The following is a 16,425-nucleotide window of genomic DNA, read 5'->3' as shown; positions in this document are numbered from 1 at the left end:
TCTATCTCATCTGGCATCATTCACTTTTGATATCAGCTCTAACCAGAGGGGTCAGGGAGAGTGGTGAGCAGAGAAAATTGAGCTGTTTGTTAAGTGGGAAGATTTGTCTTGGTGCTTAGGATGCTCACAGACTCATACAGCCTGAGGAGAACTGTTAGCCTATCATTTTTTTTCTCAACAGCTGAAGACACAGAGGTAGATGAGTAGAGCTGAGATGCCTGCAGCTGCGCCACTCTTCCTGTATGAGCAGCTGTGACTCGGGAGAGTCTAAAGCATCATGTGGATGAACGGTTCTTTAAACATTTATTAGAACTGCCTATGCCACCTGTGGCTCACCGTAACCTTCCCTAATAACCAACGTAATCTGGATGACAGCGGTTAAGGTGAACATCCCTAGATAGAGATGTTTTGTACCATAATTGAGATAAATCTCTGAGGCTCCCGTGCCAGCTGCCTCCATGCTTTGACCAACCCGTCCCCATGGCTGTAACATGGAGGGACTGGAGACAATGTGGGGCTTTTGGCAGCCTATGAGGTGTTGCTGTAGGTTTCTTGTGCTAGCTGTACGGCAGACCCATTGCTCCTGGGTGTGTGCAGCCTAATTCCAGATGCAAAAGCCAATGGAAAAATAATTCCCAGCCCTATTTTTCAGACAGAGAGCAAGAAGGCAGATGGCTATTTCTAAGCATATCTTTGCAGTTTCTCAGTAAAGGCAGGCAGTTGCTCCTGGTTTAGATTAGCACAGAGGTGTGAACTGCAATCTCTGCTCCTGAAACCCTACCTTAGCATGCCAGCGAAGTGAACAACTTCCTTGGGATACAGAAGAAGGCATTGTTTCAGCAAAAGGCAGCAGAGCCCTGTGGTGAGATCATGTCTTGGACAGGAGCGTGGTTGGAAGGCCACGAGGATGCAGTTATCCCAAGGCTTCTCTGTCACGCAGTAATACCTTTATGAAGCTGGACTGTTTCAATACAAAGGATTTTCATTAGTGAAGTCACTGCGACTGGAAGGTTTCTGATATCACCAGGGTCACTGTAACTACAATAACACATTGTTTCACACTTTGAAGTGATGCAGACATAAATGGACTTGTTTGGCCAACGAGATAAAGCATCCCCAAAGTATTAAGAGATGTCTATGGATGCATAAATCAGATGTTTTCGATTGTAAGAGGATGTGTAACACGACAGCTTTTTGGAGCTGCCTCCATCTGATGCTTCCACATCTGTTGATCATCATCTTGTCAGAGCGAGGAGGCTGTGAGCTGTAAAGGGATAACAGTTTGCCTTGTAAGAATGCTTCATTGATTTTTATTAACACTGGTTGTTAGCTCTACCTGCCGGTATCTGCTTAGCTCAGCCTGGGGCGTTCAGTAGCAATTTCAGAGCCGAACCTACAGAAAGGGGTGGGTAAATAAGCACCAGCGAGCTCCCCCTGCATGCAGCAGGGGTGATGTCTTTACGGCTTATTGCGAAGGAAGCAGCACGTCGGTATTTCATAAAACAAACTGAGAAATAATTAAATGTTAATCCTTCCATGGGAGTGTGGAGTGGGCGCGATTGTGCAGTTAACGACCTTTGTGCTGGAGCGGGGCTTTGCGCAGGGTCAGGTTAGGAGTTCAGCAAGTCTGTAAGAGAAACGTGGTGTTTACCTAGGCTGCTCAGGGTTGCTTCGGGTTTCTGAAAAGCCAGGAATTGATTTTAAACTTGGCAGCTTCTACATAAAGGAGCCTTTTTATTTGTGCAAGTTCGCTCCTCTGATTTGGTTAAAAATGCTGGAATAATTACTATTGTGATCTGCATCCAGCTTCCTGCCTGACAGATGTCAACAGTGTGTACCCTGAGTTCTCAGAAGTGATTTATCATGGCAGCACTGTAACTACTTTCCCAAGAAATAGCAATGATTCGCGGTACCCCTAACATGCTATCTCTTTCTTACAGCCTGTTACCACGACCAGCATAAGCAAACCCATATGCCCAACATTTCTTCTGTTTTGGCACAGTGTAGTCCCTCTTCAGCTGTTTCTTCTCTTCTGTCCTCTGAACTGATGCTTGTTTTTCCTATTTATAGGGGAAAACCATTTAAAAATAATTGCTGTTTTCATTTGTCCAAAAGCCACTGAATCAGTGATCAGTCTCCAAACAAGTAGGACAATTCTTTTATTTTAAAATTGCCTCTTGAAATTGAGTTCAAGTAATAAAAAAATATTCCGAGTAGGTGGTTGAGGGACTTCAAGATTAAAATATGGGTTATACACTTGCGAATGCATTTACTTTTGGCAGGACTGTGTTGGCAGGGCCTAATCTGGAGCCTGTTTTTGGTACCTGGAGTTTTCTTTCACGTAAGAAGCAAATTCCATTTCCAGTATTTTTCAGGCTTTTAGATTCTTTCTGGTTTGAAATGAGAGAAGACACTAAAATTGGCACCAGCAGTGTAGGAGCTGGCTCAGCACGGCAAGTACAAACATCCCACCTTCCTCAGATCCTATGGCTTTGGTCATAAGCTTCCTCATGCATCTTCCCTGGTCTGGCTCTTCACAGTGTCTCCAGGCAACTTCTTAAACAAAGTCCTCCTTAGAAATAGATAGAGAAAAAAACAGATATATCTTGGAGTCTGTGTTTTCAACTTCTGACCATAGAGTTCAGGAAATCAGTTACCCTCTCGCTTCTCTTAGCAAGTCTTGCCTTCAGACTACGGTCAAGATCGAGATCTATCTCAATAGAGCCAGGAGAAAGCCATGGGTTGTCCAAAATGCTCTCACGTGCAGGATGCTCCAAGTCAGTACCATTCTTCTGTACGATAGAGGCAACACAATTCCCTGTGCCTTGATTTGGATGATATTTAGGATTTAGCAGTAAGGCTTGTACGATCATAGAATTATTGAATATTCAAAGTTAGGGGAGACCCACAAAGACCACTGAATCCAACCCCTGGCCCCACACAGCACCACTCAAACCCAAACCTTACGTCTCAGGCCGTTGTCCAACCACTCCTTGAGCTCCAGCAGCTTGGGGCCAGGCCCACTGCCCTGGGAAGCTATTCCATGCCCACTGCCCTCCGGAGCAGAACCTTTCCCTAACCTCCACCTGATCCCCCCTCCCGATGCAGTTCCATGCTCTTTTAATTAGGATAACATGCAGATGCTGAGGTTGCTGGTGCTTGTCTGAGCACACAGAGCAGCCCATGTGTGCATACATCCCAGGGGCTGATCACCTGAAACATGCTGCTGGGCCAGTCAGGAGGATACTCTTGCTATTCAATTCACATAGCATGCTGAACATGCAGATGAGTTTAATTTATATTTAATCAGCCTCTGCAAACAGCAATCACTGGAGAGGTTTTCCGTACAACACGCAGTGATTATGCTTATTACAGTGGCAGTGTTCATGCTGACAAAGCTGGGGGTCTCTCAGCCCCTCCATTTGAAATCTTTCACTCTGGAGGTTTTAATGGTTGCTGTAGGACACCCTGCAGGCTGGGACTTGAATCAGGGCATGGCTCAGTAGCAGCAACACTCAATCACGAGAGAGGGAATGGCCTCAAGCTGTGCCAGGGGAGGTTCAGGTTGGATATTAAGAAACATTGCTTCTCCAAAAGAGTGGTCAGGTACCAGAACAGGCTGCCCAGGAGGGTGGTGGAGTCACCGTCCATGGAGATGTTTAAAAACCTTGGAGATGTGGCACTGAGGGACACGGTCAGTAGGCACTATTGGTGGTAGGTGGGCAGTTGGGATGGATGATCTTAAAGGTCTTTTCCAACCTTAATGATTCTATGGTTCTGTGTTCTCCTTGGTATTGAGAATTGTCTCTCCTTTGTCACAGTGGCTGTCCTGGGAGTCAAGATGAGGCTGAGCCTCACCATATGCCAGAGAAACCCATAACTGGAGATCCCTAATGCAGGTATTTATAGTGGTGGTTTTGCCCTAGGATATGTGGGTGTGAAGTTCAGCCCTCCAGTCCTGCAGCTCTCAGAACAGTGATGAACTTTGACTAACGACTGATGAGTCAAAACCAGACACGTGGGGCCTGTGCAGAGGGCTTTTTTTGGCTTCTCCACTGGAACAGGACCTTACTGACTGATCAAGCTTGCTAGCTTTAGAAGGACAGAGGCTGAAAACTGATGGGGTGAGGCAAACTCTTGAATTTTTAAGAAACTACTTCATGATGTTATAAGAGCTGGAGCTTTTGCACAACTTATCCATCCCAGAGTTTCCACTATTTGTCCATGCCTACATTTTAGCTGAAGCCTAGAAGCAGTCCACCGCCAGCAAGCAATCCAGGGAGCACCACCAAATGCTTGAAGTGTTTCCCAGTTCTATCTGTGCAGCAGATAGACACAGAAAATGTGCTTGCCAGCATCATCGGAATCATGCTACAGGTTGCTGACCCGGTGGTTATGCTGTTGCACTGCATATGTCTCTGTAGTGACAGTTTGGTTGGCCTGTGATTATCTCAGTTTTCTGTCATTACATGAGAACTATTTTCGACAGCTTACTCTAAAGTCAGCTCATTACAGGCAAATAGAAATCTAAACAGAAATTGGGGTTAAAAGGCATTTATTACAGTGTGGCAGGCGTGCACTTGGAATCTTCAGTCTGATACTACTGCACTCATAATATTGTGGGCACTCGTGGCATTCCCAAGAGGATTTATCCTCCTGCCCTTTGGGAAGCTGGTGGTAGGGCAGGATCTTTACTCACTGTAAATGGTGTTATAGGAACAAGAAAGTCATAGAATGATAGAATGGTTTGTGTTGGAATGGTCATTCCCTTATAGCCACTGACAAGAGGAACAGATGGTGAGGGGGATCACCAGTTTTCAACCATTTCTTTGCTGTTTATTGCCCAGATCTTTGCATCTGTATTATTAGTTCCTTAATTGTATCCTTTCTTTCCCCTTCTTCCCCCCTCAATCTTCTGTATGCTTAGCAATTGGCATGAAAGCATCCCAGCTTCTCAACAGACAGCCTCCTTTCTGATTAAAGATTAAAAATGGAAATTTTTCAGTACAGAATGTGCTTTTTCAGAAAGTTGAAAAGAAGTAGAAGTTGGGAGACTGATGTGCAGCATCCAGCAGCCTCAGTGCGAGCAGCAGCGATCAACATCTGCTGTAATTACTTTCTTTAGAACTTTACAAATGTACTGATAATTTTGGTGGGAAGAAGAATAAATGGGGAAAGATCTGGAAGATTGTCTTGGTGAATTTTTTAATTAAAATGTTTTTGATTTTAAAAAACTCTCAAAGAAGCAATTAAAACAAGATGATATTAAGTCTATACTTTCAGGGAAAAGCCTTCCCAGGATTAACTAGCTTTCACCAAATAAATTACTGCCTCTGGATTTGCATTAGCAAATACTTTCTATAGATGTTAATCAGGAAGAAGTGTGCAATGAGTGGATGTGATCTGAGCCATCCTGCAGGGTGATGGGCACAGTGTACATCACTGGAGGAAGGTATCGTGTCTAACTGAAGCCACTGCCTGCCAGGAGCTTTGAGCATTAGGAGCCCATTGATGGCAAGCAGATATAAATGGGGCCATGCCTGAATTTTATTCTGACTACAGAAAGCTTTCTTTCTTCACTATTTGTATTCCAGTAATTAAATTTGAGGCCTTGGCCAGTCTCCATTTAAACAAAGCAAAGAGCCAGGGTGTGAAATACTGCGCTGTATGATGACCTAATCCAAATCCCACCAAGTCTGGGAACGTTTCCATTGACTCCCCAGGAGCTGGATCGGACCCGCACAGTACTCCCATGGCATCCAGTACCTAAAACCTCCACAGCTGAAGCATGGGGCTTCTGGATGCTATTTTCCTCTGTTGTGTAGATGGCACTGAAATAACATATGAGCTAAAGAAGCTTTGGCAAACCTGGAGCCTGTTTGAGGGCTCTTTGTGTGGTGGGATAGAGCAGTTTGGTCTCAGTGTGGATGTGGTATGTTTTTCTACTTCAAAGTTTGTTCTCTCCCTTCAGCCAGTGAAGGTTTCCCAGTGGTATCATACCAGCTGCTGCAGCACTGTGCTTCTCCTCGCCAAGGGCAGTGATGCAATGAGTTTTTAACTCCTGAACTGTTCTGGTGGCTGAAATGCAATATACAAACGTCTGCTTCCATTGAGTACATGGACTCCAATCTCTGAGTATGAGCACTGTTTGCTCTTCTTTAAGAGCAGAGAGATGTGGAACCAGTATCTGCTACCACCAGCGAATTTCTTTGATTACTCACTCTTTCCTATGAGAAATATATAGGAATTCCTGTAATACATTTGATTCATTCCTACAATGAATTCAAGCTCACTGCTAAGCCATTCATTAAGCTGCTCCCCACTTACATAACATAGAAGGTCAGATAGAGTGTGCAGTGTCATTTTTTTTACTATTGGATCACAAATTTTGTAAACATGTTTCCTGAATCACTTGCTTTTCAGTGGTAATCCACGGACAGATAATTGCTCATATCAAAAATTGTGATGGTTCCAGAAATAAGGAACACTGTCTGAGCCGCCAGGCTGTCATCCAAATACTTACAATTAATAAATAATGTGAATCCATGAAATGGAGTGTGATATGTATTGCTGTTTGGGGGAAAACACTCATTTTTTAGAGTTTAAATGAAGGAATCAGAGCTGCAAAACTGGTCAGGTCTAGGGAAAGCAGTACAGCTTGATTCCAAGGATAAGGTGGAGAAGATACTCTCCATATGGGCAAGATGGGAGCTCTGGGGTTGCACTGTCTCTCCCAGCAGTCTATCCACTGTGATGGGTCCACTTGGATGAAGACTGCTCGATCAGCTGTTTCCTTTCAAACTTTAATGTAGGCACCACTACAAGCAACGCTGGGGACAATCATCAACCTCATCCTTCTCTCTTCCAGCCAAATGGCTTGCAGCATGTGGTGGGCATCGAGGACCAGTAGCTGTGGGAAATGGCCTACAGTGAAATGAAGAGATGTGGATTTGCTAAGAGAACAGCTGCTGTTCAGTACACACGAGTGTGGTTAAGCTGCACAGAACAGCTCTCATAGCATGAGGCCTTGGCAGCAGCAGAGCCAGGATTAAAACCTGTGGTCAGTGTACTCTTCCCAGCAGCAACTCACTGGACCCAGGCCCACCTGAGTTCGGAAACAGGCCCTGACTCCCCAGTAGGTCTAAGAAAAGTGGTTTTGAGTCTTTCAGCAAGTGCCAAGGAAAAGCACATGGCATGGCCTGACCCTTCTCTTTGAGATCTGCGTGTGGTGCCCACCAACCGCACCAGTCCTGGTTTTGACTTCCATCACTTCCAGAGGAGAAGTGAAATTCATCTCTTTGGCATGCTAATGAGTCCTGTGCATCTGTTTTGCTCTTGAAGCGTTGATCTTAGCTCTGAACATCCAAGGCATCTATTCAGCCAGGAGCTCTTTTTGTAATAACAGCCTTTAAAATATGTAAATCTATTTTCAAAGCAAAATAAAAAACTCAAATGTTCATGTATCTCTCAGAAGGAAGAAAGGGGCTCTGTCCTAATATTTTATGCAAATCTAGCTTTTGCTCTTGTACTTGGGCATGAATAAATATCAATGAATGCTTCAAAACGAGGGGAAAAAAAACTTCACCCTTCATCAAAAGAAAAAAACCTTTATTTCTATTGCATAAATAATGGTAAAATTAAAATCTTTTTATACAGATTATGTATTTACAGTAGTGTTTGGTTAGAGGAAACAGCCGATACATATGGCATTCGGTTTTCCTTTTTTACACGTCTTTATACACTTGGGTAACTTGCAATAACATTGGATTTATTTAAGTTGCATGCCAAGTTAATTTATATTAATATTTACAGTGTTTTGTACAAAGTGATCTCTATTTTTTATTTTTTACTATTATGCTGCTGACTTTGTGAGTTGTTGACTATAATCAAAATGCCATGTCTTCTGTTAACAAGCAGAAATGGTCAGTTTTCAACAATGGGTGGTAAATGGCTTGAAACCAGTGAGAGATGAAACGATGACAAGAAGGAGACTAATGCATTAATGAAGCACTTCCTAGAGATGAATCAGGAGTTATCGATTACTTAGATCCTAGCACGGATTAAATGGCAACAGGCTGGATTCTGGGCTTATCCCAGTTTAAGCCAATTAACTCTAATGAGTTACTTCTCATTTACTCTGGAGTCCGAGAGGAACTTCAGTTTTTTTCCTCCCACCACCCCAATTAAAATCTGAGAACAAGAGCTGCTGCACGAAGCTGAAATAACTTTGGCTCCTCTGACAGAGATGGTGGGAAACGTAATGCTATTCTTGGGCTGGTGGAATGTGCCTTTATTTGAAGATTGCTGTCAAATGGCAACCCCAGGGGCCTGATGCTGCAAGCACGTTGGCAGCACAGTTTGGGTTTGGTGGGACTGCTCACAGGACAAACAAGATATGCCTAAGTGCTGGCAAGACCAGAGGGGTAGCTACTAGAGCAAGCTCAACAGCTTCAAATGGGACAGCCAAATGTCTACTTGCTGGCCAGTGAAGACAGAAGACCAGCTGATAATGGAAATTTGCAGTTTGGAGCTCACCTAACACACTGTACAATGAGTTAAGTTTGAAGATGCTTATTTGTGATGCTGGCAAAGTCTGGCCATGAGCAGCTGTACAAAATAACTGGATGGAAAATGGAAGTTTCATTTAACAATGCTCTTCAAGGCTACAAAGTTATTTTGGTCTGTCTTGGCAGAAAATACAAATCCTAAGGTATTCTCATGATCAAATTGTCAAGAGTTCATTGTTAGATTCAAAGGATTTACTTTTTTCTCCTATTTCCTCTCTTCTCCTCTCTTTTGGGGCTGAAATTCTTTACTGGAGAAGATACCAAATTGAGACAGTTTTTCAGACTTTTGCCACTGGAGAGATAGGAGTAAAGTATTCTTCCAATTAAAGTGTTGTTGTCAGATTTTCTGTCCATCTTGCTCTTGATGAATCTCTACATTTTGTAGAGCTGCCTAAAATATCCTACGTGAACCAGAGATAAACAAGATTTGTTCTTGATAACAACCAACAACACAGAAAGATAAAAGTGTTTTGAGCCTTTTCTTTTTCTGTATTAAATTCCTTAGTTCCTGGGAAAGTAATAGGTTCTAAGTGATGCCAAGGAAATGTAATTGCACTGTCAGAACTCGGTGCAGTAAAATAATAGATTGAAAACCAGCAAGTTCTGTACATCTTCATCTATGGAATGTAAGCATGATTCAGAGCCAAGATAAAAGATACTTTATCAGATTCTCATTTTAGAAGAGTTGGTTTTTCTTCTTTCAAATAGTCATCCATAAAGCAGAAACTAAATAATTTATTACACGGGTGGATAAAATAGGGTACTTCATTCTTACTGATCTTAATATATTCCTCCTACTGCTTCTCTCTTTGCAGATCTAAGTCTGACTCGGGACTGTGAACCTCTTGCTTTTGTGTGATGACAGCCCCTGGCAGAGCTATTTGCTTGTGCACGTGTGTGCTACGTGCAGGATAAGAGAGTCTTTCATGGAAAAAGCTGCAAGTTTCTGTGTACCGGGCACCTCACAAAGCATTGTGTCATCCCAAGCAAAGCCAGCACTGGACCTTGGATGGCTTTGGACGGTCCTCTGAGTGTCCCAGGAGATGTTTTGATCTTTTGCAGCAGGTAAAAAGATGTGTGTTCTTTCCATAGAATAAAGTGTTTGCCAGTAGGTTACTTTGCTCATCCAAATCTGTCAGAAAGACTTTATCCATCTCAAGCAGCACCCTTAAGAATGCCTTTTATCTGTTCTTGATACACTTCCTCACTATTCTATGTCTTATGGGAGAAGGACCAAAAAAGCTCCTCATTTACTTGGTCTCAGCTTAAAACAGTGCATATGTATGTAACTATTCTATCACAGAGTTGATGGAAGTCTTTGCTGTGAAGCTACCAACATCCAGCCCTACTAGTTCATCATATCTAAAGTGAGCTCCCAACAAACACTGAACATCGTGTATGAAACCTCTGTGCACAATGCCCAGACATTCAGCTCTAGGTGCAATACGAGTAGTCAGGCCTCCCACCTCCCACTCCTTCTGCTCATGGATGGCCCTTGACCTGAGGAGTCTGTCAGCCTGTCAGCACGAGGTGCCCAAAACAGTCACTGGCACATTTATGAATACCCACCAAACAGGAAAAATAATTATTTTTTCCTCATTAACTTCTCTAGAAGCAGATGCCTTGTGTTGCTTGAACACTGGGATGTGCCTTCAAAGCCACAAATGGCTAACAGCAAAGCAGCTCTGTGCCGGGCAGAAGCAATAAGCCAAGTCCCACCCACTGGGGATTGGTCCCTCCATGGGGGACCTGCCCAGCAAGCACAGGGCAGCTTGTGTTAAGCAATGCTTACACTGCCTTATTTTCATTTGCTCCCAAGCCAAACCAAATCAAAGCCTCTCTCAGGCTAGAACAATCACAGCCACTTCAAATCATTCCCTGTGTGCCAATCTGTTTAATTACACACCTTTTATTATTTTTTATTTTTTTTATGGCTAAGCCAACAGAGTTGTCTTTGGGGTGCTCAGAATTGGTTGATAATTTGCTCATCTTTGACCCAAAAAGCTGTCCCGGGCTGTTGGGAGTCATTTGTCCAGCCTTGGCTTGGCTGGGAGCACATTTGCAATTGCTGCGTGTCTCTCCGACTTTGTGGCACACATGTCACGAACAGCGAGGGTTGCCATAGCAATATCCTTTTCATACAGAATTGCAGTGCTGAAAAGACACTTAAATTCTCATGTAACTGGCAAGAGCATAAGTTTAGTGCTTTTTCTGACAGCTCTACCTAGTGCTGCTGCAGTCTGGGTATTTTTTAAAGTATGTTAATTAGCACTTAAATAGTTTTTTTTCCTTTCTTCTTCTTCTTCTTCTTCTTCTTTTTTTTTAAAGTAGGGGATGTGGGCTTTTTATTTTTATTTCTTTATTCTTCTACTTTCTTCCTCCTAAACCTTTGCCATCAGGTTCCAATCAAAATTTTATCGCTCTATTTTTACCTACTGTCTGTAAAAGCAGTAAAAAGTCCTTTTTTCCCCCTCTTCTGAAGAAGGAAAAAGAAAGGAAAAGATAAATAGATGTTACATAAATGGAACCACGGAGATAGGTAGGAGACAAAGGTCCAGTGCTGCTGGCTAAGAAGGATGGAAAAGCATCATTGGAAGTTGGTTGGGAGAGGAAGGGTTGAAATGGTATGGCCTGATCCATCCTACATTGCCACTAGCTACTTGATGAGCCTGACTAATGAAAGAAGGGATAGCTTCAGGATGCTTTAGATGAAGAAAGGCTGGTCTAGGAAGGAAAAGGAGACCTCTGCAAAGACATGGCACTCATTCATAATGGATACATTGGGTTCCCCACAGAAAAAAAGTAAAACTGAAAATCCCCGAATCCCAGTACCCAGTAAAATCAGTGGGGAGTTTTGCAATGAACTCTACTGACCCCAGGCTATGGCTTTTACCAATATATTAATTATAGGTTTGGTTTTACAAATGGATGTTCAAGGTGAAGAACTGTGCTGAACAATGACTGTATTTACAAAAGTTTTTATGAAACATGCGTGTAGAAATTACAGAGCCTTCCAGAAATCCTGAAGGAATGGAAAAGATTATCTTGTCTGTAAGGTAGCTGTTATAATTGGAGTCTGCCTGGTGTTAGCTGTCGGATGAGTGAGAAGAATGTGGAGAAATGCCTGGTCTACATGTTTTACTTGTCTTTCTGTGCTATGCAAAGAGGCACTGCTTTGGAGCTGCTGAGTTGAGTGGGGCTGGTGGGTTGGTGCCCACCTCGGCTCCAGCTCCATCTGCTCTGCTTCCCACATTCACTCCAGCACTGTCCCAGGGGAAAACAAACAAAAAAAAAACCCCACAAATATATATATATATATATATAAAATAAAAATAAAATGGTAGTAAGTACCACTCAGTGGCAAGTAACGTTTGGACTTTTTCCGTTCCCACCTTTAATACACCCCTGAGACCTAAACACATGGGTGACAGCCCCCTCAAAAGGATCTCCAACCTCCTTATCTGCAATGATGTCCAACATAGTGAGCTTTGGGAGCAACCCTGAGTTCTCCATCAATGTGAATCCTGTGCTCAGAGCTTGCCTATCATTTTCTGCTGTTGGTTTGAAGTCTGGTCCTGCCCTACAGCAAACACAAATCCCTCCATCTTCTGTGAGATGTAGCAATTTCTGCACAGTATTTTGTAGCTGACCTCTATTAGTCACAGCAGAACAGAAATACAGAAATGTGTGTTTGTGAAAGGCAGAAAAACGACTCAGCTGCCTTGGAAATGACAGCTGTCATCTTTGGAGATTGAGGGGGGCACCAGGAAAACAGCAGCGTTGTGAAGGTGGTAAATCGCAACACACACCTAAAGGCAAAATCCTAAGCAGATACATGAGATTTAAAGGGTGGTAGGAGACAGAACAATGGAAAGTACATTTTCAAATCAGGTTACTAGAAAAATACAGGTCAAATGAGCTTGTAACCAAGAACAAAGAGCAGAAATGAGTCTTTGGGATGGATCCAGGCTTGAGACAATGGCCACCGTGTAGGACAAGTGAAGCTCACAGTCCACAGTCCCTTTGGGAGCCATCCTGCCCCTTCTCATGACACAGGAAACAGTTCTCTACATTCACAGGAGTGAGATCTTGCTGTTCCATCATGTTTCTGGAGCTCATCCAGCTGGCAAAAGAAGCCACTGCCGCTCCAACCCCACGCCAATGCTCCCCATGCATCAAACGCAGCCATCACCCATCAGGGCAAGGGAACCAGATCCCTCCCAGGGTGACACACAGGTGTACAGCTCATCCAAAGGTAAATGCAAGGATTTGGGTCGGGTTTACAAGCAGAAACGCTTTCAGATGTAATCCTGGCTCCATGGGACACGTTGTGCCTCTGGTCTGCATCACTCCATCCTCTCCTTGCTGCTCATTAAAATCTCTTCCAGGAAAAATAACTAACACTTGTGGGATCTGAAAGTCTGACACACTATGGAACATATGGTGGTATGCTCGAGTTTGATTCATTCTTTTCTTGCAGCAGCCTGATTTTCTGATCACCCTCTTTCAGCCTGTCCATGGGATATGCGGTGGTGGTGTCGGTGGGACCATGAGGGATGGAGCGACTTGCTGGTCAAATCCCACCTCACCATACAGGTGAAAATGCAACCTCTCCCATGAGAAGGTGTTGGATGCAGAGGTTTCGCTGCAATTTCAACAATGAAATAAGTAAACGTTGGGCAGTCGAGGAGCGGGGAGAAAAGCTCAGAGCTTTCTCGGTGATTTTGGTCTCAATAAGGTTATTGAAGACTGTTACAGCAGAAGGGCAGAACTACTGGAAAGCAAATGTTGAGTATGCAGATGGGACCAAACAGAGGGAGTTTCAACTGGCGCTGGTGGTTGCAGAGCTGGCTGGAAGACTGCACGAATCTCAGGAATGCCCATGTGGGAAAGTGGGTGGTGGTTCTTAAGCCCTGATTCTCGGTGGGAAAAAATGGCAAACAGACTCCTGCTACCCCACAGTCTTGTGTCAAAGGCGACGTTTGTGAAGCAAAAATAGAAATTCTGTATGATGCTGGCAAATTCTCCTCTTCTTTACTCTGAAAATACTGTACAAGGATGCTCTAGCTCCCCTCTAATGCCGTAAACTCAAAGGCATGGTCATAAGGGAAAAACAAAGTGAAGCCAAAGTACGTGAAACAAAACGAACAGGACTTGCTTGTGGCAATGCTACGATCAACTTCCTGGGAAGGTGGGCCCGCCGGGGAGCTATGTGGCATAGTCAGTCGGCCCCTAGGTTAAAAGACAGCCCCACTGCAGTGAGTCACGAGGCTGTGCCTCCTTACAACTGCAAAGCAGACTGCTGGATGAAAGCGTCTTCCAAGTTACCGTTGTTGCTCTGAAGCAATAATTCGGGACTTTCTGTATGTTTATTTTTTTTATTTTTATTGCATTAGGAAACAAAACCTTTAAAGCGTTAAGACAGCCCTTTTATGTCCCTGCCAAAAGGATGTGGTTGATTCACAAGACACGTTACGCTGCTGGCCCCAGGCTCCTTGTCGAATGGTGCGTTATCTGCCCGCCTCTGTCTCTTTGCCGTGTGAGAGTCGGTTCGGGGGAAGCTCACCCGGTGGCATGCGCATGCATGGTCAGTTTGGGTCACAGTGTCATGGTGAGAGGCTACTCCATGCCGCTCCGCAGGATCTGGTTGGCCGCAATCAGCATCACGCTTATAATAAAGGCCATGGCAAATGCGCAGATAAGGCTCTTCCGGACGCAGGTCTGTCTGTTCTGCTTCTGGGCATGCACTGCAGAAAGACAAGGGAAGGTTGAGCTACATGGACAAACAAACATCTTTGCTCTCTGCAGGGATCAGCTACGCTCAGAAATTCTCCTTGGCCTCTACGTGCACACAGCCACAGCCCACACCCTGAAAACACCCTGTGCTGGCCAAGTCCTACCTCTCCTTGAAGACCAGTGGAGACCATTAGAGGGTGAGTACCTTGGGGACATTTCCAAACAATGAACCTTACCTTTCATGTGGCTCTGGGCAGCCTGGGCTGGTGGTTGGTGACCCTGCACATAGCAGGGGGTTGAAACGAGGTGATCTTTGAGGTCCTTTTCAACCGAGGCCATTCTATGCTTCTATGACTCTAGGATTACTTCCAAACCAGTTTTCCTATCAGACCACCCTCTCATACTGCAGGAAGCCCCTTCATGCTCACACTGACTTTAAAACCCTCCAGATGCCTGAAGATTTTAAGTGTTTCAGTTTGATCTGAGTAGTTCTTTCTAAGCCCTTTATGAAGTTTTCTTTGCATTTATTCTATCAGAAATGCTGGTCTTCTGCAAATCCCCTTAGACACATCCAGGTTTTTCTGCTTATAGGTCAACTGGGAATGAGTGGAGATTCAAGATGTGAAGATGTGCCCCCCGACAACACCTTAAAAAACCACTGTTACCACTCCCATGAGTATGCACAGTACATTAGTCATTTTTTTAACTGCTTTTAGGTTTTCAGTGCCTAAGTAAAATCAGACGTATTAAGGACCTTTTCAAATGAATGCTTGCAGAACAGCTGTCAAAGGTGGTGAGGGTAATTTGCAGCAGTTAAAATGCAGACAGAGCTAGGATTTTTAGCATTTGACATATTTTATTTAATTATGTTAAAGAATACACTTTGTGGTCTGAGAAAACAGCAATCTCATCATCCCTTTTCTTCCCTTACGGGCAGGACATGATCAGTCCCCTGCCTGAGAATACCAGAACAACGTTGGGGTATCACAAAAATCAGTGTTTGAAAAGGCTCTGGAGTTTCTGCAAGGTGAACTCAGAAAAGCAGAGGATCCTCATGCATGTGACGCCCTGCCAGTATGGGCAGTACTGCATCTTGCTACACCCTGCTCAGATAATGGAACACCCCTTAAAGCACCTCTCCTAAATTACAGCTTTCAGCTCACACAGCTCCATCCCTTCACCCCTTTGCTATTACAGGATCAGTAAGGTAACGCCTTGGTTTTGCGCATGGTGCTCCAGCACTTTGAGAATCCTGTTAAATAACAGCCTTGGTTATTCCTTTTTAATTTTTCTTATTTCTGCACTTTGAAAAACACTCCCAGCCAGGCAGAATGGTGACATAAGCCATCGTGGTCCATGCTGCTGTTCAGCATTGGGCTCTGTTGCGTATTACCGTGGATGGGAGAGCAGCTGAAGACTGGCCAAGACTTTCTCTGGTGGCATCTTTCCTTCCGAAGGAAAAAAGTAAAGCATATTCAGTGCTTCTTGCAGGAATGTTTCTGAAGCAAACCATTTTTTCAGTCTTCTGACAAGCAAAAATAGCGACTTAAGGCAGCAGGATCCAGGTAAGTCATTCGTACTGCTCTTCACCAACTAAGAAGCTGAATTTGCTGACTTTCCTCGTTGTTAACACAGTCATGTGTGGCTCTGGGATCAGTCTGTGAATCATCCTTTTAAATATGAAAACCTTTTTGTCCTCCCTGTAACTGATGAGGAGAAGTTCCTCCTAAGATATACCAGTCCGTTCCCTGATGGGAAAGCAACTCCTAGCAATTCCCAACATAAAGGTAATCTAAAGAAGCACATTGAGGCTCATCCTTCATTTTCTCAACATGCTGGCTGGGAAGACTTGGCCAAGGGGTGGCAGATACACACTGCCATGGCTGCAGTTCCTCCAGAAGACATAGGCTCAACAGGTCCAACCTGTTTTGGAGCTCATTAGATCACTAGCTCTGACTGCCAGACTGGTCACGATGCCCACTGTGTGCCTGGGATGCTCAAGGGGGAGCACTGAGAGCTGGCAGAAAAAGGCAGTCAGGCCACATCACTGTAACCATCCAGCACCTGTTTGCCATGAGTTTAATGTCGTGAGAGTTCTGATAAAGAGAACTGCCAGACAGAC

General features: G+C 44.1%; 1 protein-coding gene across 5 annotated transcripts in view; it reads right to left on the bottom strand.

Moving 5' to 3' along the window:
* Window positions 1-7,591: 7,591 nt before the first annotated feature.
* The window catches only part of CALN1 (calneuron 1), a 128,877-nt gene continuing 120,043 nt past the window's right edge, over window positions 7,592-16,425 (bottom strand). For all 5 annotated transcript variants that reach the window (XM_015295940.4, XM_015295942.4, XM_004946429.5 and 2 more), the window contains one exon: window positions 7,592-14,314. In XM_015295940.4, the coding sequence (XP_015151426.2) occupies window positions 14,187-14,314 (128 nt within the window). In that variant the 3' untranslated portion in view covers window positions 7,592-14,186. The remainder of the gene's footprint in view (window positions 14,315-16,425) is intronic.

This window comes from Gallus gallus, chromosome 19 (genome assembly GCF_016699485.2).
Source record: "Gallus gallus isolate bGalGal1 chromosome 19, bGalGal1.mat.broiler.GRCg7b, whole genome shotgun sequence".
Taxonomy (NCBI): domain Eukaryota; kingdom Metazoa; phylum Chordata; class Aves; order Galliformes; family Phasianidae; genus Gallus; species Gallus gallus.
This window is presented reverse-complemented; position numbering and strand designations above follow the sequence as displayed.